Source organism: Notothenia coriiceps, unplaced genomic scaffold (assembly GCF_000735185.1).
Source record: "Notothenia coriiceps isolate Sejong01 unplaced genomic scaffold, NC01 NC01_scaffold00037250, whole genome shotgun sequence".
NCBI classification, from domain to species: Eukaryota; Metazoa; Chordata; class Actinopteri; order Perciformes; family Nototheniidae; genus Notothenia; species Notothenia coriiceps.
In genome coordinates this window covers 6936131-6946114 of record NW_011369951.1, presented here as the reverse complement: position 1 = coordinate 6946114, position 9984 = coordinate 6936131, and the positions used below count along the sequence as shown (strand labels likewise).

General features: G+C 41.6%; 1 protein-coding gene across 1 annotated transcript in view; it reads left to right on the top strand.

Moving 5' to 3' along the window:
- Nucleotides 1–9984, top strand: part of noxa1 (NADPH oxidase activator 1) — a 20033-nt gene that overhangs the window by 9893 nt on the left and 156 nt on the right. Inside the window, exons 12-13 of the mRNA XM_010796643.1 lie at nt 6069–6229; nt 8528–8570. Coding sequence (XP_010794945.1) covers nt 6069–6229; nt 8528–8570 — 204 coding nt within the window. The remainder of the gene's footprint in view (nt 1–6068; nt 6230–8527; nt 8571–9984) is intronic.

Genomic DNA, 9984 nt, shown 5'->3' with positions numbered 1-9984 from the left:
TAGAGCTACTCCTTTTTTGAAGGTGCCCCTCTGAGACTCGGGGTGTTTCTCAATCGCGAGTACGCTTGCTTGGTATCACGTCTTCCGAGCGTCTTGCTTCAGAAGCGAGGCAAGAATCGTTCCTGGCATTCGGAAAACAAAGAGTGGAACAGGCGAGCAAGTGTGCAGGTGTGCATCACATGAGAGGCCCCGCCTTACATTTTCCGCCACAGATTTGGAGAAATTGGTCCGTGCGCAAAGCATTGTGGGGATTTTAAGACCGCGGAGTCTACACATGTGCAGCCTCGACATTTCTCCAAATGAAGTACGCCGGGCTCGGTAGAATTCCAAGTATGCTGGACATTGGAACAGTACTTCGACGGCACTAGATGTCGTAGTATGCTTGGAATAGTGGCTCTGGAGCAGCTTTACTCGAGATTGAGAAACACCCACGGTACGTCAACACGGTTCCATCACGTTGAAGCTTGCCGGTGGGCGTGTCTGGCACGAACCAATAACCAATCACATAAATCTCCCGCCCCGGACACACAAGCACGTGGTCTGATTGGCTAGCGCTTGTACTGACATATGATTTGATTGGCTGGCGCTTCCGTCGACGCTTGAAGCGAGCAACGGAGGCAAAGCGACGCGACGGAACCACAATGCAGTTCGGCAAAGCCTGACGTCACCCCATTCAAAGTGAATGGGAAGAGTCTCCGTTGAAGCAGGCGACGGAACCGTGTGGACGTACCGTAAATCCCTTTTAAATTATTTATTGTGCCAAAGAATTAGACTTGAAGTCCCCCATTTCAATCCTCATGATTAGCTAGCATTAAGCTCATTTAGTTTGTGAAAATACTTAAAAACTGTCATCATTACATTCTCTATGTGTTGTCACGGTTGTAGCACACTAGCAATGACGAACTCAGTTGGCCTTTGAGCTGATATCATGCGATGTGTTTGGAGGCCTTAGCAGAGTATCACTGACCACAAAGAGGTCTGATGAGTTAGCACTCAGAAGCACTTAGTGTTGACAATCCTGACAGCGGGACCTTTGACATAATATATTCTGTAACTGGAGAGGCAGCAGAGCTCAGACAGAAAGAGGGACACTGACATGCCAATAAAGTATCCTAACCACACATTTTACATTGACGCTCCTCATTTGTTTAATCCAAATAACGTATGCATAGGGCTCGAGAAACTGAACAATGGTCTTATTATAATTGTTGATTTCTTTGGGTATTAAAAAGGGAACAGTAGACAGTCTCAGGCCGGATGTCTGTGTTCTCAACCCCATAATGACAAGTGTCTTGTGCGCAATTAAAGTATCACATTACATAATGATGCCGTCCTTCATGAACCCGTTACAGTCTCTCAATGCAACTCCTTCCTAGTGTCCATTCTGTAGTGTTTATACATTTCCAAGTGCATTGATTCCTTTATATTCTAAGTTTTAGTCTTATCTTTGCAGAAAGTTTCATTTGCATTTTATAGAATTACTAATGAGGATATCTTCACATGCCATGATTCAAACACGCCTGTTGTCATTTTAACATCTTGGCACGAGTAGAAAAGAGATCACCAAAAAGTTGGCATTCACACTTGCAGGGTGAGGCTACTTGAATACAAATATATTTCGTTGTTCCTAAAAAGCCTCTTGAGGTTCCTTCTTCGCTGGGTAACAAACAAAGGAATGTGAAACAGTGTCTAAGATGGATGCTGGGTCAATACCTGCTTTTCCTTCCTTTTTTTACCAGCTCATTTACAGCTTGTTACAGCTAACCAGTGACACCAGAAGGCAAATACACCCCAGCTTACAAAGGTCAGTTGGCCAAGGCAAATTAGGTCTTGCAAATTTGGATATGGATATGATCACAGGGCTACAATAGAACAAATTAAACATAGAGGCGATCACTTTATATTTTTCAAACTAAAGTCACGTGTCCATATTCACGCAAGAAGAATTGTCCATACTAAACAAGTGTCGTATCATCAACGATCAGAGCTTGAGACGGTAAATGATCGTGACTAAGGGAGTGTTTTGGACTGGGAATAAGATGCTGATTGTTAGCTTTCCCACTGAAGACAAAGGCCAGACGTTACGAAGCATTAGTGTTTTCTTTGTCCAGTGGAAATGTGGCTTTATTGGTAAAACATGTATCATCTCTACTGACAGTGTGACAGAGCTTGGGCACACAGTGTGGTGACAGGGAAAGATAAGTAATGACCGGCACATTTGTATCTAAACTATAACTGAACTTGCATACAAAGTCAGCAAACAAGATTAGCTTTTTGTCAAGAAATGCCGTTTCAACCGTCTGCCCGACACAAAGATCACCAAGTGTAATGTTTTATTATTTAAAGTTCTGCTTTGCTCAGATTAAAGAACATTTCAAAGCAAACGTTCGCCTTCGATCACGACTGAGTGGGAGCAGGAGACTCCTCTGTGCAGCAACAAAAACATGCAAGCTGGAAAATAAGATGAAGCAGAACGACATAGCTACTTCTTCTTTCAAGAAGTGTTTGCTAGGAATACTTCTTCTTTCAAGAAGTGTTTGCTAGGAATAAAAAATGAAAAGGAAGAAAGCTTTCAAAGAGTCCTGAAGGCCTTTCTTAACCGTCTTTTTTCTTTCTATGAAAATCTACATTCATTGTGCGGCATTCACGGCGACACACTCCTAATTGAAACCACAAGTGACAGAAAGGCTCCCACTTTAAAGAAAGGATTGCATTTTGTTCCCACGCACACATAGACACAGACTGACCACCGGAAAGCGGGTTCTTCTTCACAGCAGTGGCCCATTTCCTGTATGCACAACCTTTACGATCAATGGGTTTCCTGTTTAACTTGCCAGCTTCCTTTTAAAAAGAGGACCATTCAGTATATTCACTGAAATGGTAGATTGTGTAAAATATAAAAAGAAGTGCCAAGAGAAATTCACAGCTAAAGGCAGCAGAAAATAAACAACGGCCCTACCAGTGTTACCCGTCAGCACTTGTGCCAACATCTTCATTTTCCACAGAAATAACATGCACTCACACAAGCATTGATACAGGAGTGGCTTTCCCTGAAAACCTGAAGCATGCAGTAGTGCAACCTCGTATTAAAAAACCCAGTCTGGATCCCACAGTTCTGGCTAATTTTAGGCCCATTTCCAAAATGCCTTTTATGTCAAAAATCCTGGAGGAGATTGTCTACAGTCAAATTATGTTTTTTCTGGAAGAGAACAATATACTGGCGGTTTTCAAATACTGTTTTAAATCTATGCACAGCACTGAAACAGTGCTTTTAAGAGTTTTTAATGACATCCTTTTATCTACTGACTCTCTGGGGACTGCGTTGTGCTTCTACTTATTGATTTAACTGCTGCTTTCGATACAGTCCACCAGCGTTTCCGCCAGGGGGACGTCTTGCCGTCATTTGACGCCCTTATTCAGCTCGGGACGCCCTGAACTCGAGCCGAGGGCGTCCACAAACATTAATAATTCGAGAGAAGATCGAGAGTTTTTATCGCTTGAAATGACGAAAAGGAAAAAGGACAAGGACATCCCGCTGTTGGAGGGGCAAAGGAGTCTGGTGGGATTCTTTTCGGAGTATTGAATATTGTTTCCCCGAGGGGGGTTCAGTGGAGCACACGCGTGAACTGCGAGCACCAGAGCCTCGCAGCGGCAAAACTGAGGCTCCGTGGTAAATTGTGGTAACATGAAGAACCGCTTAGGAGCCGAAATAGCCGGCGCTTTAAGAGAGCCGAGCCAAATGATCCGGCTCACTAACGTAAGAAGACAGTATCTATAAAGGGACGGCTCAAGTCAACNCCTTTTTACATTCCGAACCCCGAAGAGTACACTACGTGTGGACGTGGAAGGAGCAGGACAGGTTGAGAGAAACAAAAAGGCTTACGGTCCTTGCTAAGGAACGGAGCGAAAGACTTCGTTCTGCCGAGCTCTTCTGACACTAGGTTCGTTCGCATGAGCGCTCAACTCTTTGTGGGGCTCAGAGTCTCCCCGTGGAAGTTTTTTTCCTCATTCGAGATGATAGAGTAACATGGACATATTACTGTTACTTAATAATATAATATAATTAGTGACTGAATTAGTCCTGTAAGGGGGACGATGAAAATTGGAATTGATCCGTCATAGAAGTGTTCGGGGTATTAGGAAGATATACAATCTAAGACATATTTCCAATCCTAACAACAGCTCACAGCACGACACACACACACCACACACACACACACACACACACACACACACACACACAAACACACACACACACCACACACACACAGAGAGTATTCGGACTTACACGTTTCTTGTATTGAACTACACTAGGCAGAGTGGCGAGACCTTAAATCACAAAGTGTCCCCCTTATAATGGCCAGACAAGACCAACCCAACAGGCACATGACCCCCGCGAGACTCCGAACTCCGGCCACGTGCCCACCGTCACCTCATCCTACACTCCACCTCACAGACTCCTTTTTGACGTGACGTCTTTTGTGTCATGTCCATGGTTAATGTCAGACTTATGTAATGTCTAACTTAATCGTAATCGACATGACAACATAGTGTAGTGTTCTACCAAGAGAAAAAATATGTGGTATGAGGGTACACTTAATGGTTTATGATACACACACAAAAGATTGTTGTTAGAAATCTTTTATAGCGACAAGTGTTAGTCCTTGTGGAAGACTTAAAACGTTTGAGTTTTGTTGTAGGTGTCAAAATGTTGACTTATTGTCGACAGGACGTTTAGGCCTATTTGGAACCAAATAAAGAGGTTGTACAGAATAATGAAGAACTACAAAACACCGGACAGTCTGAATAAAAACATTGGTACTTATAGAAGGTTGTAGAATGTTGAGGACCAACCCCATTTATAATATTTCCGGTATTATTACGCCGTGGATTTAACTATGGTTGGCAATTAGTAACTGTAACACTTTTTATTAGGACAAATAGAACACCAATTCTTCGTAGTTACACGAGTCTTTTTTTACAAAAAATTACATAATGTTATAAAGACACTTTAACACCTGGTTGTATTCTTCACAAGTCAACGACAGATACCTTTGGGGAAATTGGTCCGTGCGCAAAGCATTGTGGGGATTTTAAGACCCGGAGTCTACAAATGTGCAGCCTCGAAATTTCTCCAAAATGAAGTACGCCGGGCTCGGTAGATTTTCCAAGTATGCTGGACATTGGAACAGTCCTTCGGCGGCACTCGATGATGTAGTATGCTTGAAATAGTGGCTCTGGAGCAGCTTTACTCGACATTGAGAAACACCCACTGACAGGTATTCAGTGTTTGGATATGAATATCGTTTTCTCTTTCTGAATGCCAGTGATCTGACAACATGAAATGTTTTGATGAAATAACCAATGGACGTTCTGTAGCACATTTCTACCAAATGCCAAAATAATGTGATGTGAAAATGTTCATTAATTAATTAATGATTAAACACTTTAAAATAAAAACGGTTGAAATTGCTCTTTGCACTCAGTTTTAATCCCGACCCCAGATGAAAGCAAACATTTTTGATTGGTGAATTTAATGACTTCAATGACTCAGTCACTGAGTACATCATTTCATATTTGATCGTTTTTAGCTTTAGCCTTTATTTAGCTTATATGATATTAAAATAGTATTACATTTCTTACTTTTCCTATTCTTAAATACTTTCTAATACAGAAACCTTGCACTCAAATTCCCCTCTACTCTTGAACCAATATGGTACACTGTTTATTATTATTTTCTTCCATATGGGGGGCTGATGGTCACTTTGGTTCCAAAAAACATAGATGGCAAATGCAACAAGGCCAAACTTGAGGCTCTGAAATGAAAGTCCCCGAAATCAATGTGTGCGGTCAGTGACAAATAAGTTTCTTATTCATAGTTTATTTTCATGCAGGGAAATTCGATAAGGAATCAAAAAATATTTGGGCTGGGTCTGTGTCTTCAAAATATGAAAAGTAACTTCAAAAACTACAATTTCGATTAGTATTAATAATGTTATTGCATAATACCCATATAAACAGTATTCACACTGATTTTTTTTTAATGTATTCCTGCTCCTTCTTCCCAGCATGCTGATGAGGCTCAGGGAGCGGAGGCGGGCTCTGTGCTGGTGAAGGTCCACTTCACGTACACAGTGGCTCTATCTGTCCCTCTGGAAACAACTAACCATGAAATAAAGGATTGCATCGCACAGAAACTGGGCCAGCCTGCGTCTCAGCTGCGCCTCAGGTAACCACAGGCCTGCCAACCCACTTCTGTCTCCTTGAATTTCAACAAGTGATGCTTCATTTCTAAAAATATGCTTGTCTTTGTCCACTGCACCCTGTGGGTCCTATATGTGTTTCTGCTAAGAAAAACTAACAAAGGGCACTGATGCTGCAGCTCCACAGACATGAGGAGTCCATAAAAGAGACAGCAGTAGGATTGATACAGCACACAATAAAACACATTACATTACATCTAAGAATTGATAACACAAGAAAGGAGCTGATACCAAGAAAGAACAGGAATCCTGCTTTCATGCTTGTTGAAGTGCCTTATCCTGGGCTTTAAACGTTCTGAAGCCACATTTCCTCAAAGCATGCACAGATGTTGTTTTGTTCCTCTCGAAAAAATATGATTTATGAAACAATAAACTCCAGTTGACTTTCCAGAAAAAACAAATATATCCAAAATCCAAATATCATTATTTTGATTAGGCAATCGACAGAAATAAGGTGACACAAATAATGCGCTAATTGGTGAGCCATAATGACTAAAAATAAAGTGACAAATAATGTAATTTTCTCTAAGACTATGCGTCTAATAATGTGTCTAATAACGTAAAACTGTAGGCCTTCCGCAAGGGTGTAACTTTGGTTTGAGAAGTGGGGGGGACACAAAACAGGGGGTCCTCTGCAATGAAACATTTTCTCTATTTAATTCCATTTCCTGCCTTTCTACAAATATATTAGGGACTATAGGCTCTGTGCACAAGATGGCGTCTATCAACTTCCGGCGGCTGGGTGTGCGGCTGAGTACTTCCGGTTTGAGTACAGAGTTTTGACAGCTTGACAGTTTGACAGTTTGTTATGACACACCGAGAGCAAGAATCAGCGGATTTCGGGGTAAAGAAAAGCGATTGGCCTTCCAGCGTGAAAGAAAGTCGGCACTACATTGCTGTGTGCCCCTTTGTACAAATTCGTCCCGTTGTCAGAATCAGAATACCTTTATTAGTCCCACAGAGGGGAAATTTGCAGCGTTGAAGCTGGAAAGAGCCACAGACAGCTTAGTGTTGAATATCTTACATGCGATAAAAAGTACTAAGTTATAATATAATAAACAATATGCTAAAAAAGTACTAAGTTATAATATAATAAACAATATGCTGATAAAAAGTTACATAATTTTCAAAAATACAGATCAAAAACAAATCAAATCTACAAATCAAATCCTGTAGCAGTTCTTAGGATTTAGTAGCCCGGTATATATTACAGTTATTAAAGATGGCATATGTACTAAAGGTATATATTGCACATAAACACATATTGCACATATTTGAAGGTATTTAACAGCAGCAAATTACACAATGTTATTAATCGGGAGAAAAGTTTCCATTCATTTCGGCAAGCCTGTGGCAACAACGACTTAAAGGATTTCTTGCTCTTATTTGACAGATTGGTGTATTTTTTATTACAACAAAGCAGTGTTATTACGGCGAGAGCGAGTGTTTAGGTACTAATGAATTATATCCTCAAAACAAACGCACACATAAATAACAAAGGAACAATACATAATTTAAAATCCACAATATGATAACATTTTACAGATTATATTTAATAAACTCTTTACAAAACATAGGTTGATGTTTATATAGGGGGGAAAAATACATGATTTAACCATTTAAATTAGTCTGCATATTTCAGTAATCTAGTTTATGATAACAGATGAACAGATGTACAATATCCAGAAAGTAGATGCAAAAAATATATATTAATGTGTGGCATTTCCAAACATATCTCTGAAAGAGTGTTAGACGTTGAGTTGAGTAGTGAGCTATTATTAATTTTTTTCGTGTAGCGATGGTCTGCTGAGAAGTCCTTGTATGCCTCGCTGACTTGAGCGACATTCTGGTCTGGCAGCTCCCCCCGCACGGCCTTGTAACGCTTGTACTCCTTTGAATCATGTTATATGATAATTAGGGACTTTAAGAACCAATTTACACTCAGACACCCAATCACAACTCTGTAGCAGGTACATACAAATTACTTTAGGACAATTATATATACCTTACACCGTCAGCAACTGTAAACTGCTTGTGGCTTAGTGAAATGAACACCATGTCACTCACTCTGCCTGGTTTCACACCCTATTAATTACACCCAAATAATTGTCAAATTAATTGAAAACGTCGTGATGCAAACATACTAAATCAGCTCTTGGCACAAAGGAAGATACTCGGATTAAACCCGTGGATTGGTTTGTGAACACATTACTGTACGATTACCATGGGATTCTTGGCTTGGTGCCATCGCTGCTCTGTTTCAGTGCAGCTGAGGACAGATGTACAGCAGCCAGGTGGAGTGTGGAGGTAGTGGCTGTCTGGAACAGAGTGCAACATTGTGGTTGCAGAGTGTGTTCCAGGCTACACAGGAAACACTTTGCCATGCAATCTCCACAGGGTGAGCAGTTCTCAAAGACAATCTACACAGTAAAACAAAATGGCAGCATCTTACATTTAGGACACTGCTTCAATACAACACAGACAAAATGAGAAAGCTGAGAGCAGGCTGATCAGGCAAGTAGTTAGGTGTGGGAAAAGGCTATAACCATGTCAAGGTTGTCACATCACATAACACAGAAGTTTTGCTGTTGGAATACTGTAATTAAGGACATTCAACAGATAAGCTCTCTCACGTGTCTCAATTGATTATCTTATTATAAACTACCGTAATTTTCGGCACTATAAGGCGCACCTGAATATTAAGCCCGCAGCAAGCTAATTGAATGATGGTACATATATAAGCCGCACTGGACTATAAGCTTGCAGCGTGTTTTAATGTTTAAGGTTACCGATATGTAAGGGTTCGTGCACAGAGGGATTGTCGGGAATATGATGAGGTCTGTTTGAGGGAAGCTCCCATTTATTAACATTTCAATCCAAACAAGTGCATATTTGCATAACGTATTCAAAGTGTTGACCATTTAGTGCAATAGCAGCTACATGGAACATTGGTACTGTGCTGTGTAAACTGTACTGTATCACATAGCGTTTTCAGACACACAAACTTTTCAACTTTCAAACTTAAACGGTGCGTTCCAGCGCAGTACCGTCAGTGATGCCTCAGTCTCTGTTACAGCGGTAGCGGCGATGTTAACACTCTAAGTGGTCAGGCGGGAGACAAACGGTCGCTCTCATCTCGGTAGTGTCTGTCTGTCGATTGTCTCGTCTCTTCTGTCGCGCGCGACCACTCTCGGTTAGTAGTGTCGTCTGAACAGCAGGTGCGCCATTGTGTTGCAGAGGTGCTGTTCCGGCTGTTCCACTTTGTACTTTTACCAGCGGGCGCTACCTGTCTCACTCTTTTCCGAGAGGCCTCCGCGAGCGTTATTCATGAGCTGGAAACCCGAGCCCGACGTCTTAGAAGCCTTGCGGCGTCCGCACGGAATCTCCCCAGCGCACGCAATAGAGGCGCCAGCTATGCAGTTCTCAAAAGAGAGGTAGCCCGTAAGCTGTAAAAAATCCATAGATTAGCCGCACCTTATATTGAAGCGCGCGAGCGTCGAAAAATGGGAAAAAAAGGCTGCTGGCTCATTAATGGTCACGAAAAACTACAACGGTACATAAAATAGTGTTGGTATAGAGACGTTGGAACAGCTGGTAACATAATGGTAGGGTACAGGGGAGAACCAGCACTTAGAGCTAACACTGGCGCAACAGCGAAAATAATTGACGCCTACATGGATATACTGAACCATTCAGTAAAGAACAGAGCCGTCGCACAAGC